This window comes from Dromiciops gliroides, chromosome 2, assembly GCF_019393635.1.
Source record: "Dromiciops gliroides isolate mDroGli1 chromosome 2, mDroGli1.pri, whole genome shotgun sequence".
NCBI classification, from domain to species: Eukaryota; Metazoa; Chordata; class Mammalia; order Microbiotheria; family Microbiotheriidae; genus Dromiciops; species Dromiciops gliroides.
This window is the reverse complement of record NC_057862.1, coordinates 520,717,873-520,736,841: the sequence shown is the minus strand read 5'-3', so window position 1 is coordinate 520,736,841 and position 18,969 is coordinate 520,717,873. Positions and strand designations below refer to the sequence as shown.

At 39.6% G+C, this 18,969-nt stretch overlaps 2 protein-coding genes across 3 annotated transcripts in view; one reads left to right on the top strand and one right to left on the bottom strand.

The window, feature by feature from the left end:
- ARHGAP25 (Rho GTPase activating protein 25) overlaps nt 1-18,969 on the top strand; it is a 127,516-nt gene that overhangs the window by 38,594 nt on the left and 69,953 nt on the right. The gene's annotated exons all lie outside the window — the stretch shown is intronic.
- On the bottom strand, nt 17,700-18,199 carry LOC122743551 (40S ribosomal protein S25). The gene has a single exon (XM_043988595.1). The coding sequence runs from the start codon at nt 18,137-18,139 to the stop codon at nt 17,765-17,767; it is 375 nt and encodes a 124-aa protein (XP_043844530.1). The 5' UTR covers nt 18,140-18,199; the 3' UTR covers nt 17,700-17,764.

Here is an 18,969-nt window from a genome sequence, read left to right as displayed (position 1 = left end):
CCCATTGCTCCTACTTGCTTCTAGCTTTTCATGGTCTAATAAAGCAAGTCTAATCCCTCTTCTTCTTTTATTGTGTGGCAATCAGGATTAAGTGATTTGCCCAGGGTCACATGGCTAAGTAATAATCAAGTGTCTGAGGCTGGTTTTGAACTCGGGTCTTCCTGACTCCAGAGCCAGTACTCTATCCACTGTGCCACCTAGCTGCCCATATTTTAATTAGTGCTCCTCTCCCCAACAATCTAATCAAAACTGGTTTGGGCTGCCATGGATTAACTGCTGCCTCACATTGAGTTCCTGGTCTATTAAAATGCATCTATTTCATATGACTTATTCACATGGCTATTCAAATATCAACTCTACTTATATAGTTGATTTTAAAAAAATAACCCAAGTATAGAATTTATATATCTATATATATCTATATCTATATATCTATATATATATATATCACTGTTACTCTTCTTAAGTACCAGTGTGTATAAGCATAGGGCCTCATGTGTAGTGGGCCCTTAATTAATGCTTATCAGCCTGGGTTTTATCTTATTGGATTCAGGTCTTAGGCTGATGAAATCATCTTAAGAGCTGGAAACAAAACTTTATTAAATAAATGCAAATACTAAAAATATATTTCTATTATGGCAATTTAAGGGGAACTGGGAAAGTATGAAGAGATTGAAAGGACAAGTCAAGGACTGTCATCTTATATGTTAATTATCCCTCTAAACTTTCTGTTATCCTTGTGGTTTTAAAAAATTTAATATTTTATTTCCCCCAACTACATGTAAAAGCAATTTTTAGCATTCATTGAAAAAATTTTGAGTTCCAAATTTTCTCCTTCTTTCCCCCACCCCCAACCCCACCCCACATTGAGAAGGTAAGCAATTTGATATAAATTATACATGTACATGTGCAGTTCTGCAAAACATATTTCCATGTTAGTCATGCATGTTACAAAAGAAAAAACAAGAAAAATAGAGAAAAAGTATGCTTCGATTTGCATTCAGACTCCATCAGTTCTTTCTCTGGAAATGGATAGCATTTTTCATCATAAGTCCTTCAGAATTGTCTTGGATCATTGTATTGCTGAGAATAGCTGAGTCATCTACAGTCAATTATCATACAATATTGTTATCAATGTATACAACGTTCTCCTGGTTCTGCTCATTTCACTTTGCATCAGTTCATGTAAGTCTTTCCAGGCTTTTCTGAGAGAATTCTGCCAATCATTTCTCATAGCACAAGAGTGTTTCATCACAATCATATATAACAACTTGTTCAGCCATTGCCACCCAATTGATGTACATCCTCTCAATCTCCAATTTGTTGCCACAACTCAAAGAGCTGCTATAAATATTTTTGTACAAATAGGTTCATCCTTGTGTTTGTTAAGCATTCCATCTATGCCTTTTTCCAAATTACTGATAAAAATGTAGACTAAAGGGGAGAAAAGGGAAGAAATGTTTATTAAGCACCTGCCATGTTCCAGGCACTTTAAAAATATTATCTCATTTGATCCTCACAACAACTCTGGATGTAAGGGATATTATTATTCCCATTTTACAGTTAAAGAAATTGAGGTAGATGGTGGTTACCCCATCTTTTTGATCTGGAAACTAGGTGAATTCGTCTGTGGTTCCTGTTGTCTTTGAAAGATTGAAAAAAAACCTTTTGACCATAATACTACTCACATCAGTATTTGTACAGTGCTTTTAACTTTTTAGGATGCCTCTCGATCCATTATCATTTTTGATCCTTACCACACCTTAGGGAGTTCTGTCCTCATTTTGCAGATGAGAAAAATGAAATTCCATCTAAATCCCAGTGAATTAACAGGAGAGCCAAGAGTGAAACACAACTCTTGACTTTTTTTAATCAATCCATAATGCCCCTCTGAAAGAGATAGCCTGCAAGTGTGGGTAGAAACCCAAGGGAAAATGCAAAGGATTATATGATCAAGGATGAGTGGCACCATGGAAAGAAGGACACCAAAGTTTCGAAGCAAAGTCATCAGATGAGGCTGGACAATCAATTCATCTACAGATGTTACCCGAAGATCTGATAAGCATTGCTCTCTGTGCCTTTATCCAAGTCATTGATAGAAAAAAAAAAAAGAACATTATACAGAACAGGGCCAACCACAGATTTTCTATCTCAAATCCCAGAGCTATTGTGGGTGTGGACCCTCACTCATTCTTCTGCTGCCCCCATTTAGAACCTGTCTAGTATATTTGGGAGATTCAGAGTAGCTCAGAAGCCAAACATACTGAGTTGAGAGGAAGGGGTCATCACCCCAAAGGAAAGGGCCAATTAGAAAGGGCCAAAAAAGAAAACCTTAGGTTCAGATCTGGTTTTTGGATGTCAGGGTTGAGCCTCTTCTGGCCTAGTAGTGTTTGTTTCTCCCCTCATTAATCTAGATTCCCTCCTGAATCTTTTTTTGGGGGGGGGCGTGTCAATGGGGATTAAGTGACTTGCCCAGGGTCGTACAGCTAGTAAGTGTCAAGTGTCTGATATTGGATTTGAACTCAGGTCCTCCTGAATCTAGGGCCAGTGCTCTATCCACTGTGCCACCTAGCTGCTGTTCTGAATCTTTACAGAGTTGTTAGGGCAGCCACTACCATGGGGACTTTTTTTCAGGATCTAGGACAATATTCTGAGGAGCAAAGAGTATATAAGTGGAGGAATTTCAAATGAGAGAGAAACCTCATCAGCTGATCCAGGCTTATACTCCCCAGATCATCATTAGCAGCATGATGCACATTGAGAGAAGACATTTATCTCTTTCCTCATAGACAGTCCCCCACCCTCCATATTCTTCTTGTCCTTATGTTTTCTTTGCTGAGTCACCAGACTTAGGTCACCAAAGGATATGCTGTGTCACCCATACTGTTATCTTTTGAAGGTCAAGAGAAGGTGAGAACAGCAAGCTCATGTGTGGTAACAGAGCAGTGATGATGTGTGGCAAGTGACAAGAAAGTTGGCCCCTGGGATCTGATTTCCCCAAATCAGAGTCATTCAGGTCACAAGAGTCACAGATGAATATTTCATAAAACTATCTACTCCTGAGATTTCAAAGTCACCTAGGCAAGTGGTCCTGAGATCTACACTTCTCATTCCCTCTGTTTGCTCTATGCCAAGATTGGGTTTTCAGAGATCCTCTAGTTCCACCCATACCTGGTAACATTTTACATTTCTTTCTTAGCCCACTGGGGCTAGCATAATTCTAGGAATGCAGCAGGTGTTGACTGAATTCTGACCAGTGTATTGAATTTTCAACATTTCTTTGGACAGTATATCATTTGCAAATTGACACGTCAAGAAATCACTAAGTTTAACTGGATACCTACTGAATACAAGGCACTGGACTCCCTTGACCTTTAAATCTTTCTGTTTCTCCTGATACCATAGTGCAATGGATAGAGAACTCAGTTTGGAAGCAAAGGACCAGGTTTCAAATACAGACTGTCACTTATTACCTGTGTACTATTGAGGCAGCTAGGTAGAACACTGGAGTAGAGCTCTGCCTTGGAGTCCTGAAGACCCAAGTTCAAACTCAACCGCAGACACCAGCTGTATGACCCTGACCAAGTCACTTAACCTCTGTCTGCCTCAGTTTTCTCAACTGTGAGAATTAAATGATCAAATTATATAATGTTTGTGAAGTGATTAGCACTGTGCCAGGCACATGGTGGTGCTTAAACACTTGTTTCCTTCCTTCCTATTGGGTAAGCCACTTACACTCTCTGGGACTTTGTTTACCTACCTGTAAAGTGAGGGAGTTGGGCTCCATGACTTCTAAGGTCCTTTTCATGTCTGAAATTGATGATCTTCTATACCATTCCTACCTTCTCCATAGCCTTTTTTTGCCCTTGGAAGTGTGCCCTGCTTGAGAACTCTTAGATGTAGATTTTGTTGTTCAGTCGTGTCTGACTTCTTTGTGTCTCCATTTGGAGTTTTTCTTGGCAAAGATACTGGAGTGGTTTGCTACTTCCTTCTTTAGCTCATTTTACAGATGAGGAAACTGAAGCAATAAGGTTAAGTGACTTGCCCAGGATCACACAGCTAGTGTGTGTCTGAAGCTAGATTTCAACTCGGGAAGATGCCTTCCTGACTCCAGGCCCAGCACTTTGTTCACTGTGCCACCTAGCTGCCTCCTTAGATATAGATATGTCTCTTTAAATTGTATCAAATAAATGAGTTAGAGGAAGTTTATATTACTAAAGGATTTTTACTTAATGGCCTTTACAGTACAAAAGAAAAAAAGGTTTTTAGCTCAGGGTGTATTTACTTATGATAACAGTAAGTGATCATTTGGTTAAACTTCCTCATTTTACAGAAGAGAAAACTGAGGTTCAGAGAAATTAAGTGACTTGTCTGAGGTCATATAGGTTGAAAGTATCCAAACTAGGATTTGAATCAAAGTCTTCTGACTCCAAATGTAGTATACTTTCTAATGAACCTGATGTGCTTCCTTAGTGGTTTTAATCATTGCTCACTGCTATGTAGAAATTAAAGGCTTGAAAAAATGTTTAATGTGCATTATTTAACTTGCTTCTCACAACAATCAGGTGGGGTAGGTACTACAGGCATATCTTAGAGATATTGTAGATTCAGCCCCAGACCACAGAAATAAAATTTTTGGTGCCTATAAAAGTTATGTCTACACTATCCTATAGTCTATTAAGTGTGCAACAGTGTTATGTCTAAAAAACCCAATGTATATACATACCTTAGTTTAAGAAAATACTTTATTGCTAAAAAAAAAAATTGCTGACCATCATCTGAGCCTTTAGCGTGTCATATTCTTTTTTTGGGGGTGGGGTGGGGCAATGAAGGTTAAGTGACTTGCCCAGGGTCACACAGCTAGTAAGTTTTGTGTCTGAGGTCTGATTTGAACCCAGGTCCTCCTGAATCTAGGGCCAGTGTTTTATCCACTGCACCACCTAGCTGCCCCGCATTGTAAATTATTTTTGCAGGTAGAGGGGCTTCCGTAGATGTTGCTGGCTGCTGACTGATCAGGGTGGTGATTGCTAAGGGCTGGGGTAACTGTAGCAATTTCTTAAAATAAGGCAACAGTGAAGTTTGCCCCATGGATTGACTCTTCCTTTCACTTGAACACTTAGAGAAGCCATTGTGTGGTTAGCAATTGGTCTAATTTTAATGTTGTTGCGTCTCTGAGAATAGGGAGGCTTGATGAGAGAGACAGGGAGGGTCAGTCAGTGGAACAGAATGCACACGACATTGATCAATTAATTTTGCCATCTTATATGGGCATGGATCATGGTGCCCAAAACAATTGCAATGGTAAAATCAAAGATCAGTGATCACAGGTTACTGTAACAGATATAATAATAATGAAAAAAATTGAAATCTCATGAGAATTACCAAACTGGGACACAGAAACATAATGTGAGCCCATGCTGTTGGAAAAATCATGCTGAAAGACTTGCTCAATGCAGGGCTGCCATAAGTCTTCAATTTGTAAAAAAATAAAATGAGGTATGCCTATATGGTCATTATTACACCCAGTAGATGAGAAACCAAGGCTTGCCTGTGGCCTTACACATACTAGTGCCAGGAGTAGAGTTAAAACCTAGATCACTCCTGATTCTCAGGTATTTTTTCCATTAAACTATTCTACCTTTCAATTATGAATTGTATTTGGAGTCAGAGGACCCACCCGGGTTCAAGTTTGCCATTTACTTATGTGCCATTGGTCCAGTCAAAGCCTCTCTGGTCCTTAGTTTCTTTGACTATAAAATGAGGGGATTAGGTTAGATGATTTCTCAGGTCCATTCCATTTCTCATTTGATGATGTTGATGATGGATAATAATAATTAACATTAGTATTTAAGGTTAATATATGTATGTTTGATTTATATTCTGTTTTCAAGGAACACATCTTATGTTTATATCATAGAATGTTGACTATAATGGAAAGCTTCACCATACTCTTATTCTGTTTACACATGGTAAAAATTTGCAATTTTCTAATGTCTTAAGTTTAGAAATATTTCCCTCGAAACAGTCTTCTGTGGGAAATTGATAGAACAAGTATTATCGTGCCCATTTTACAGGTGAGAAGACTGAAGCTTGGAGAGGTCCAATGACTTGTCCAAAGTCACAAGGCTTGTAGATGTAGGAGCCAAGACACAAGACTAATGTTGGCTGAATCCACATGTAAACTTCTGCATAATCTACCACACTGCTTGTGTGTTTTAAAATGCAGTTCTGTGCAGCTGATCAAGGGTCAGTAATTGTGTGTGTGTGTGTGTGTGTGTGTGTGTGTGTGTGTGTGTGTGTGTGTGTGTGTGTGAGAGAGATAGATAGTGACAGAGGACAATATGTCCAATGGGGAGGAAGGGAGTTGGCGCCATACAGCCTGTCTCAGAGAGTCCTTCCTGAAGGACACTTGCTTCTCATACCTCTTTGAGGCAAGTTGGGTGGGACTACACTTGCTCTAGGGAGGAATCATGAAAACATATTCCACTTAGAAGTGAGTGGTATCTCAGCAACCACATTGGTGCTTAGAGCAAAGGGGCCCTAAGCCCATGCTAGTTCTGGTTCCTGCTATGGCAGTCCATCTTAGTGGACCTGGAACTTTACAAGTATCAGAATCCTTTTTTAACATTCAAACGTTTTTTGGATTACCATGGTTAGATAATTGTACTGTTCATGTCTTGCTTCAGGAAAGACTCAATAACAAAAAGTTACTCTGAATTCCATGAGCAAATTTTTTTTTTTAGTGAGGCAATTGGGGTTAAGTGACTTGCCCAGGGTCACACAGCTAGTAAGTGTTAAGTTTCTGAGGCCTGATTTGAATTCAGGTACTCCTGGCTCCAGGGCCGGTGCTCTATCCACTGTACCACCTAGCTGTCCCCGTGAGTAAATTTTTAAAAGTAAATTTATGTTTTATTACTCATAAGAGAATCTACATCCATTTGAAGAATAGGAATGCATGAATGTGTAAGACATATTACCTATCCAATTTCCAGAAGGCATGTTTGCTTATTTATGGATTCACCTATGGATTCATGGACTTCTTGTCATAACCACATGTGGCTCTCTACCTTCCCCCCCTTCACCCAAACATGGCATCAGGGGATGACCTCCAGGTTGGAATCAGCTGTAGGCAGTGTATTCCTCAGCTTTGGGGAAAGGATTTGGGCTAAAAGTCTATGTTGATTTAACCTCAATACTTAGTTATACTCTGGTACTTCCATTTCACATGATTTAGAGCTGGAAAGTGCCTTAGAGATCACATATTTTATCTTCCTTCATTTATTCTTAAAACTGAGGCTGGAGAAGAAAAGTGATATGTTCAAGGCCATATAGTTAATAAGTGGTAGAGACTCAGCTTGAACCCAGGTCTGAGGATTACCTCTTGGACTTTAAAAGCAACAAAATAGAATGTATTGGTAAACTGAAAGCAGTCACAGGCCCTCACAAATGGACACACATACTTTTTTTTTTTGTGTGGGGCAATGGAGGTTAAGTGACTTGCCCAGGGTCACACAGCTAGTAAGTGTCAAGTGTCTGAGGCTGGATTTGAACTCAGGTCTCCCTGAATCCAGGGCCCATGCTTTATCCACTGTGCCACCTAGCTGTCCCCACACATACGTTTTCAAACTAAGATTAAGAAGGAAGAGCTGAAGGAAGGGGATCAATGAAGGTGAAGAGTGAACAGGGCAGTGGAAGGTTGGATTTATAAGCTCTGAGTTGGAATATTGACTCTCCCACTTCTTAGCTGTGGAACTCTGAGGCTCTCTGAGTCTCAGGCTTGCTATCTTGGATTTGAGTCAGTTCTCTTGCTTCCTAGACCAGTATTTTCTACTCTTGCTTTTTCCCAAGGCAGAGTTGTAGTCAAATACTATGACTAGGTGGTGTCCATAGTGCTGGTTGAACTGAGTCCCAAAGAGTGCCTTGGCCAAGTTAGTGGTAGAATTTGGACTTGAGTCCAGTTTTCTTAGTTCCTAGACCTGCATTTCCTCTCCTGGCAAGGCAGAGCTGGAGTCAAATCCTATGACTGGGTGGTGTCCATGGTGCTGGTTGAACCTTTTCCCATTTGGCAAGTAGTAGAATAGTTTGGTTATACCTGAGAAATTACTGCATAGATGTGGAATGCACATATGTACTTAGACAAATGATGTCATTTATGTGGGGAATTCCTGGTGTAGAAACATCCTCCACTCAAGTGGATCAACAATTTGTCTGTAATTCATAGTCTTAGAGAGTATTTTAGTGGTACCAAAAAGTTAAGTGGCTTGCCCATGATCACCAAAGGATATAGAATGATATCTAATGCTCAGCATTTATGTAGTACAAAACACTTTATATATGCTAACTCCTTTTATTCTCACTACAGCACTTTGAGGTAGAGACACACTGGTAAGTGTTATCATTTTCCTCATTTTACAGATAAGGAAACTGAGGCAGAGAGAATTTAAATGACTTATCCAAGGTTAGACAGGTAATAAATATATAAAACAGGATTCAAAATTAGGTTTTAAGGTTCAGAATTCAAATATTTAGAAGTCAAAAGCAAGAACTGCACAGATGACACAATGAAAGCTGAAAGGGCCAGAGGTGGGAAACCAAATCTTTGAAATGGAAGCAAGATCAAAATCAGGAGCCATAGCAAAGTTTAAGTGGGGTGGGGGTGAAGTAGGAAAGTCCCAGGGGAAGAGTTCAAGGTGAAATATGTTGATATTTAGCTAGTAGTAGGGTGTAGAATTTCACCAAGTTATTTTGAGTTGCCACATCTGATCTGTGGAGATGTTTCCGTTTTTATGTCTGGCCATGTGTGACTACACTCAACCTTCAGTTTCCTCTGAAACCTTTTGAAATGGAGAGTCCCTATTGAGAGCTGATGAGGTTACTATATATATATACACACACACATACCTATACAGAGAGGGAGAGGGAGAGAGAGGGGGAGAGAGAGAAGAGAAGAGGAGTCCTAGGAGGTCTTTACAGATTGTACTGGGTCAAATTGAATAGAACAGATTATAATTGTAATAAATAGAACTTTTTACCCCTAGATTTTTCAGATGAACTATTTTCCATCTTGAACTTGTTTCCTGCTATCCCATTTTAATCACTTACTATTCTCCTACTCTCTAATCCCTTATCCTATGCAACCAGATCTCAGTTATTTATACATTAGCATAAATGTAAGTCACTGTGCTCCTTCTCCCAGGGACATTTGCATTTAAACTAAAAGGTCAATCATTATAACTGAAAAGAATACTGGATTTGGAGGTCATTTACTGATTTTGTTTTTGTTTTTGTGGGGCAATGGGGGTTAAGTGACTTGCCCAGGGTCACGCAGCTAGTAAGTGTCAAGTGTCTGAGGCCAGATTTGAACTAAGGTCCTTCTGAATCCAGGGCCGGCGCTTTATCCACTGGGCCACCTAGCCGCCCCTACTGATTTTTTTGAACCCGGGAATAAGACTTTGTATGTGGCATTTCTATTCTGTTGACTCCCAGATCTAGGTGGTGATGAATATTGCCATCTATGCCTTTATCCAAATTACCAATAATTATTAATAGTGGATAGGGAATAGATTTTGAGTCAAGACCTGAATTCAAATGCAACTTTGGACATTTACTAGCTGTGTGACTCTGAGAAAGTCATTTAACCTCTGTCTGCTTCAAGTTCATCCTCTGTAAAATGTGGATAATTGCATCTACCTCCTGTGGTTATTAGGAAGATCAAATGACATAATATTTGTAAAGCACTTTGCAAACCTTAAAGTACCATATAAATGTTTTACTGTTATTATTATGTATAGCCCCAATTTCCTGCATTACCAGTTGCCAGTTGATCACTCCAAACATCTTGAACTCAAGATGTCCAAAGTAGAACTCAGTTTCTTCTCTTCCACCAGAACCTACCTGTTTTACAAACTTCCCTATTTCTATTGAATTTATCACCTTTCTTCAACTCTACCACTGGTATTATCCTCAACTCCTCATTCTCCTTCATCCCACCTATGCGACCCTGGGCCATCACTAGGCATTTTGACTCTTATCTTGCCATGAGACTCAGATGACTCTGGAGGAGAGAGTGAGGCTGATGACTCTGTGTAGCTCTGTCTCACTCAAATCTAATTCACTTGCAAGTCAAGACATGATCCTCACGAGGTCATTGGTCCTCTTTGAAAATGAAGAACAAACAACAACAATCTATGTAATCAATTGCCCAAACTGTCATTTATGCTTCCACATCTCTCTCCCCTTCCACATCACAACCCTCCTATTTATTTACCCAGCTTTCATCTTACTTTAGACTCTCATTAACTCTCTACTACATGACTGCAGTGGCCTTTTCACTAGTTTCCCTCCATCAAGTCCCCTCTACTTTAGTCCCTCTTCCGCACAGCTGATTCTCCTTAAGTGTAGATCTGGCCATGTCATTCTCTTTTTTGATAAGCTACAGTGTCTACCTATTGTCTCTAGAATAAAATATAAACCCTTTTGTTTAGCTTATAAAAACCCTTAACAAACTTGTCCCAACTTTCTATTTCACACTGTAGGTTACTTTACCCAACTCTCCCTGCACTCCAACCAATTTGGACTTCCCTCTTTTCCTCACACATGGTGCTCCATCTCTTGTCTAGATGTCTTTGATGTGGCTGGCCCCATTCCTGGAATAGGCTCCATTCTCACCTCCTCATAGAAGTCTCTTTTTCTTCAAGGACCACCTACTATAGGAGAGTTCCCTCAATTGCTTGTGTCTTCCTTAAACTACGTTGTATTTATCTACTTCTTAACTTTAAAAAATTATTCTGCATATACTTAAATATGTAATTGCTGTTTTCCCCCATTAGAGTGTAAATACCTTGAGAGTAGGGATTATTTCATTTCTTGTATTTGTAATGCCTAAGGGCAGTGCAGTTACTATTTAATAAATGCTTTGCTGTTTGATTGGTGGATTTTTCCTGTTTCTGTCATCCTGTATTTGCAAATTTCATTGGCAAATGCCAACTATCTAGTAGAGTCTAGTATTTTTCTATTACTGTTATTGTTGTTGTTGTTGTTTTCTGGGCAATGAGGGTTAAGTGACTTGCCCAGGGTCACATAGCTAGTAAGTGTCAAGTGTCTGATGCTGAATTTGAACTCAGGTCCTCCTGAATCCATAGCAGGTGCTTTATCCACTGCCCATATTATTCTATTACTACTCTACTTTCTCTACCTTGTCACTATGAGCTAGGACCTCTATGACTAAAATATAATTAATCTTTAATAGGTTCAGAAAATGTAACTCCCATAGAAAAGAAAATACCACCATCTGTTTGATTTGAACTAAGGTCTTTCTGACTCCAGGCCCAGCACTCTATCCACTGTGCCACTGCGCTTCTACCATATGTTTGAAAAAAAGGCTAATTTTAGGTAAAACACCACAGATGGGAATACCCAGGATGCTATTTTCATAACACTTTGTTATCAGATAACATGCTCAGGGAGGGAGAAAAGAAGAGAGATAATAAATCTATAAAATAGTTTGGATATGGGGTAGAAACATATATTTCCCTTATCTCGTGGCAGTAAGCAGCAGATCTATAAGTAAAGGTCAGGGAAACAGTGTGGGCGATGGTTAGGATGTGTAGGATTATCTGTGAGAAGAATAAGCCTCAGAAAATCTTTCCATTAAGGCTCAATATGAAGGAAATTTACTCTGTGACCTAAACTCCAGAGATGTCTATGTATAGGCCTGGATGGGGAAAAACCAAAACCCCCAAACAAAAAACTGGAAAACCTCTAATGGTCATTCTTTATTACAAAGTTGAACAATTAGCAAATAAATGAATCTATTCTGTTCATCTATATCTATAATCTTTTGATGTTTCTTCTTTTAAAAAAATTTTACTTTTCCCCAAATTACATGTTAAAACTATTTTTTTAACATTTTTTTTTTTGGGTGAGGCAATTGGGGTTAAGTGACTTGCCCAGGGTCACACAGCTAGTAAGTGTCAAGTGTCTGAGGCCGCATTTGAACTCAGATCCTCCTGACTCCAGGGCTGGTGCTCTGTCCACTGCGCCACCTAGCTGACCCAAATTTGGGTTTTTAAAAAAATGTTTTGAGTTTGAAATTCTATCCCTCCCTCTCTCCCTCTTTCCCCTCCCCTTTCCTTGAGATGATAAGCAGTCAGATATAGGTTATATATGTGCAATCATGTAAAACATTTCCATATTACTCATTTTGTATTAAAACACTTGAATAAAAGAAAAAAATGAATAAAAGTGAAAAATAGCATGCTCCAGTCTGCATTAAAACAATATCATTAGGGGCAGCTAGGTGGCGCAGTGGATAAAGCACCGGCCCTGGATTCAGGAGTACCTGAGTTCAAATCTGACCTCAGACACTTGACACTTACTAGCTGTGTGACCCTGGGCAAGTCACTTAACCCCCATTGCCCCGCAAAAAAAAAAAAAAAAACCAACCAAAAAAACCAATATCACTTTTAGGGGGCGGCTAGGTGGCACAGTGGATAAAGCATTGGCCCTGGATTCAGGAGTACGTGAGTTCAAATTTGGCCTCAGTCACTTGACACTTACAAGCTGTGTGACCTTGGTCAAGTCATGTAACCCCCATTGCCCCGCAAAAAAACAAAAAAACCCCACAAAAACAAAACAAAACCAACACCACTTCTTTCTCTGGAGGCACATAGTATTATTAGTCCTTTGGGATTGTCTTGGTTCACTGTATTGCTAAGAATAGCTAAGTCATTCATAGGTCTGCATCATGCAGTATTGCTGTTACTCTGTACAGCATTCTCCTGGAACTGCTCACTTCACTTTGTATCAGTTCATGTAAGTCTTTCCAGGTTTTTCTAAAATTATCCTGCTTGCCATTTCTTATGGTACAATAATATTCCATCATAATCATATACCACAGCTTGTTTAGCCATTACTCAATTGATTGGCATTCCTTCAAATAATATTTGATTGTAGAGGTGAGTACTATCAGAGTCTACCAAGCTGAAAAGGTTTCAGGTAGTGCCTAGGGATGAGCTGTGTCTGATGTCTACAGATCAGCCTTGTTAAAAGTGCAGAAGATTATTGCCAACAGGCTGGATGCAGGGTGTTGAAATTTTTATTTTTATTTTTTGTCACAGTAGTTTTCTTAAACTAAATGACAAAGGTGGTTGTAGTGATATCTCTGGTGTCCTAATCACTTGTTAAGCTAAGCTTAGTGCTTTGATGGTGGATGCAGGAATTTGAAAGTGATCAATAATCCTTAGTATAGAATACAAGGGTTACATAATTCAAAAATACTTAGGGAAATTCAGACATGCTCTTATTTATATATCATTTACTGTTATTTTTAACAGATCATTTCTTTATAGTTACACAATTGATGAAAGGTATGGGGAAAGCAGGATCCTATCATACTTATTCAGTGATCACAAAAAGCATTTGATTGGCTACAGCAAAATCAGGCCTGAAAGGCTGTCTTCCAACAAATTGTGTGGGTTAATGTTAGAGGAAGGACTAATGCTTCCACGAGTTCAGGTTCGATGTTGGGATAAAATGAGGTACTCACAAGTCTGAACAGTTCATAAAAGGAGTTTTAAGGATATGCAAATAGTGCATTTTCTTTCTTTGGTCTCAGTGCCCCCTGTTCTCCCTATGGAACTGATTTTGGTCAGCAGGGCAGGCAGGATGTGGTGAAATTCACCAAGTCTACGGGATCCTTATTCTATGTGAGTGGGACTTTTCATGCCCTTCAGTGATCAGGGGGCAGGTCAAAGGAAGCAAGGGCCATTTGGGTCTCAGGGACAGCTTTGTTGATTGTTGGACAAAACTAATCTAGGCTGAACAAGGGAAAGAGCCCCCTTCCCTTAAGGAGTGGGCTTAATCCATGTTGGGGGGAGGATATTGTAGAGGAAAGCATCAACCTTATCCATATGTTGTGGGGAAACACTGGCATGCATAGTAACACTTAAGCTAGTCCAGTTGTTCAGGCTTGGGATTAGAATGCAACAAGACACTCTTGGGTTATAAAATATTCTACCAAGCTGTTTACTTAACCATGAAAAGGAGAATCAATAAAGATACAACACTGATTCAAGTGAATGTTAGTCCCCTCCATCTATGTATCTTTCATGGAGGCAAATCACAATCAGAGGAGTATACTAAATGACACAACAGTGAGAATTCTGTCAAGCCCAAAGGACAAGGAAGGATTCTTTTTTTTTTTTTTGTGAGGCAATTGGGGTTAAGTGACTTGCCCAAGGTCACACAGCTAGTAAGTGTTAAGTGTCTGAGGCCGGATTTGAACTCAGGTCCTCCTGACTCCAGGGCTGGTGCTCTATCCACTGCACCACCTAGCCACCCCTAAAAATCAGAACACTAATGCATTGTTGGTGGAATTGTGAACTGATTGAACTATTTTGTTTGTTTTTTGTTTTTTTGTGGGGCAATGAGGGTTAAGTGACTTGCTGTGTGACCACACAGCTAGTATCAAGTGTCTGAGGGCAGATTCAAACTCAGGTCCTCCTGAATCCAGGGCCAGTGCTTTATCCACTGTGTCACCTAGCTGCCCCCTTAGGAAGGATTATTCTTATAGGCTAGGTTTTCATACCTAACCTTGGTCTTCCAGCCCAAGTAGATCCTGAGAACAGCTTCCTTTAAAGAGAAACCTTCCCAGGCTACACAAAATAAGATGCAACGTCCAACTCTGCCCCTGTACTCCCCTCCCCCCCTACACACACACACACACACACACACACACACACACACACACACACACAGCAGTTAGGTAGCTTAGTGGATTAGAGTGGTAGGCCTATAGTCAGGAAGATCCGAGTTCAAATGTGGCCATGTTTGGATAGTAGTTGTCTGACTCACTAAGACTCTGCTTCATTTTCTTCATCTGTAAAATGGGAATGATAATCAAATGAGATAAAAATTGTGAAGCACTTAGCACAATGTCTGGCACGTGGTAAGTGCTACAGAAATGTAAAACAAAATAAATACCCCCTCCAAAAAAAAACCCAACAGCAAAATCATACAAGATTCCATCAAAGACATATCTTTGATAACCTTCCCTTAACCATTAATATTAAACAAGACCTAAAATAGAACGAAAGGTGTCAAGGTTTGGGTTTTTTTATGTGTGTGTGAACACTATTTTCATGGAGGATGTCCGCAGGATCCTGTTGGAAGAACGATTTCCTGTAGATGTTGAGTAGCTCCTCCAGATGTTTCTGTTGGCAGATGGCATGGTGCTGATTACTCCAATCCCCTGGATTATCACAGAAGCCTCTTAAATGACATACATAGTCACTCAAAAGAGTTTGTTCCATGTAGAATAAGAACAAATGGATGAAGAGTGAAGAATGCCCCCAATATAGAGTATATTCTGTAGATGTCTGTAAAACCTATGGAAATAGATTGCCTGTGTGTGCATATGCACATATGCATATATGTTATATATGTATATATGAGTGTACACATATATAAACACAACTGTGGCAAACATGTGGCCCTCTCTATATCTTAGGAATTAATTAGCAGATCTATAAATATACATACTTATGCATATATATATATATATATATATATATATAAATAGACATTCTTTTAATTGTGCCAAATGACCATCAGCCTGGAAGACCCCAGACTCCAAAGCATTAAAATCAAAGCCAATGGAGAAGCACCTGGTGGGCAAGAGTAAGCTGCAATATAAGACCAACAAGGAATTTAGCAGAAGTGGAATAAAGGACTAGAGCTTTGTATTCCTGGGGATAAAAGATGGGCCAGTAATATAGGGAGAGTGAGAGAGAACCAGCCAACACCTCTCTTTAAATGTTGCCTCTTGTTAGGCAGCTGGGTAATGCAGTGGATAGAACACAGCTTGAGGTCAAGAAGACCTGAGTTCAAATTTGACCTCAGATACTTACAAGCTGAGTGACCCTGGACAAGTTACTTATCATCTGTTTTCCTCAGCTTCCTTATCTGTGAATAGAGATAATAATGAGGTAATATTCCTAAAACATTCCATACAGTGCCTGGCACATAGCAGATGCTATGTTAGTTATTATTATCTTTTGTTCCATTGATATCCACGCAATGTGAAGAGGTCTAGACTCTAGTAACTAAAAGGAGGTCCCACATCATGCTGGATGGATTCCTAGAGGATTAATGGGAAGCCATGCGTGTACTCAGCATACGATGAGAAGGCATGGATGGGTTCCTATATGTATTGGAGAAATGGGATTACAGTTAGTATCCTTACTGAAGAGATCACATACATCCCCCCCCCCCCCCCCCCCCCCCGGCAATGAGGGTTAAGTGACTTGCTCAGGGTCACACAGCTAGTAAGTGTCAAGTGTCTGAGGCCAGATTTGAACTCAGGTCCTCCTGACTCCAGGGCCGGTGCTTTATCCACTGCACCACCTAGCTGTCCCCTCACATACCCATTGAAGTATCATTCACTTATGAACACAAATGATTAATGAAGCAAAACATCTTACCTAAAACAAATGATCATGTTTAATAGCAGATTGAATTTGCCAAGTATTTACTAAAGAGAACTAACCATTATTCCTTCTAATGCAAATTGTACCCCACTTGTTATAATATGTTATAATATGTTGGGACTTCAGCTGAGGGACATGGGGAGTTCAAATTCAAATTGTGATTCCTGGACTAGCAGATCGTTTTGTTTGCACAGATAAAATTAATGAACTAATTGTCAAATTTCTCCTTCACCATGAGGAAGAGAGTGTCTGAGGCAACTTAGAATAGGAAGCTGGGAAATGTTTAGAATTCTGCAAGCTCCTTGTTATTACTATCAACTTCCTGTTATGTAGAGATAGACAGAAAGGGCTAGGTTAAATGTTGCAACGGATGTTGACACTTGGGTCACACATGTATACGCACCAGAAACAACTGAGTTCTGTATTCTTTAGGGAGATTAGGAATTAGATTTGGGAAAACCAGGATTTAAAGCTATAAGAGAATGCAGGGGCCTTCTGCTCCAACCTCATCATTTTGCAGATACATAAATTGTGTATTTGCTCAGTTCACACCAGTAATAAGTCAGAATTTGAATTCAGGGCTGTCTCTGAATCTGGCTCTCTTTCTATTATATTTTTGCTTCCTGGATGTGGCCTTAAATGTTTATTGACTATCGGTAGCCATCTCTAGGGTGGGGGCAGGGCAAGGAGGGGAAAAAAAGAAAGTGACAAGATAACTTTATTGTATATTTAAAAGGAATAGCAAGTTGTATATAATAGATCTGTAGTTTCATGTAGTTTCATCTTTTTTCTATTCCACTTTGTTATAGAAATACTTGTTTTATTTCTTAAGTTCAGAAATTTAAAAATTATATTCAAGTTGTTTTAAAAATAAAAAAATAAAGTCATAGAAATAAAAATTCAGCAAATGAATTAAAAAAAATTAATTGAATAGTAGTAGATCTGTAGTGGCAATGTGCTATAGTGAACAGTCTCAGACTAATGAAGTCCTGGACTCAAGATCCTGTCTCTGACCCATACTGGCTGTGTTACCTTGGGCAAGTCACCTAACCTGTTAGTGCTCCCAGGTGGCTCTCAGAGACTATAAGCAGATCAGTTACAAACCTCTACTGGTAGTCTCAGTGCCTTTGTACTGGCTGAGGGTACCTAGAATACTTTTTTACTTCACCTTTGCTTCCTGGCTTCTTCAAGACTTAGCTCAAATCCCAACTCTTTTTTTTTTTTTTTAAGTCCAATAAGTTTATTTTTGAAAATGTACACAAAAATGTTGAACCATTTCATGCATCTTCAGCAGCTGGAGCATCTCCACCCTTGGTGTTCCTAGTATATATCACTTGTGCTCTGTGTTTGGAAACCAGCTTAATCAGACCTTTACTAAGCAGTTCTTGGAGGGCTGCCCGGGCTAGAGAACCCCGAATCTTCAGTCTTTCTGAGACCACTGCAGGGGTAATAAGTTTATAGTTGGGGACCTCCTTGCAGAGTTTGTCATACGTTGCTTTGTCAAACAGAACCAGATTGTTGAGTTTGTCTCGAACTTTTCCCTTGGACCACTTCTTCTTCTTAGCTTTGCCCCCAGACTTGTTCACGGGGTCCTTGTCCTTCTTGGCCGACTTGCCGGCATCTTTCTTCTTCTTATCGTCCTTGGGCGGCATGGTGAGGCTCCAGGAACTCCTGCTGCTGCCGCCTCCAAGGTAAGATGTCGGACAGAAAGGAAATCCCAACTCTTACAGAAGGATTTCCAAGTCTCTCCCAGCAACTAGAGCTTTCTTTTTAGAGATTACTCTGCATATATCTTGTATGTTTCTAGTTCTTTCTATTTCATCTCTTCATTATAATGTGAACCCTTTGAAGCCAGGAAGTATTCTGGCTTTTTTTTTTTTTTTTGTATCCCCAGTGCTTAGCAAAATGCCCGGAATATAGTAAGCACTCAATAAATGGTTGTTGACTAATTGACTTGGGATTTCCTTACACTGATGAAATCACCGGATCTAGCAAAAAAAAAAAAAAAGAAAAGAAAAGAAAAAAGAAAACAGAGCAGCAGACCTGTAGTCTCTTCTTTTCTTTTTTTTTTTTTGGTGGGGCAATGAGAGTTAAGTGACTTGCCCAGGGTCACACAGCTAGTAAGGGTCAAGTGTCTGAGGCTGGCTTTGAACTCAGGTCCTCCTGAATCCAGGGCCAGTGCTTTATCCACTGTGCCACCTGGCTGCCTGACCTATAGTCTTTTATTTGTTTTTTGTTTTGTTTTGTTTTTTAGTGAGGCAATTGGGGTTAAGTGACTTGCCCGGTGTCACACAGCTAGTAAGTGTTAAGTGTCTGAGGCCAGATTTGAACTCAGATCCTCCTGACTCCAGGGCCAGTGCTCTATCCACTGCACCACCTAGCTGCCCCTACCATAGTCTTTTAAAAAATTTTAATAATATCTTATTTTCCCTCCAATTACATGTAAAGACAATTTTTAACATTCATTTAAAGATATTTGAGT

Excerpts from the sequence above, each read along its gene's own strand:
- LOC122743551 (XM_043988595.1), bottom strand. The coding sequence starts at position 18,139 with ATGCCGCCCAAGGACGATAAGAAGAAGAAAGATGCCGGCAAGTCGGCC.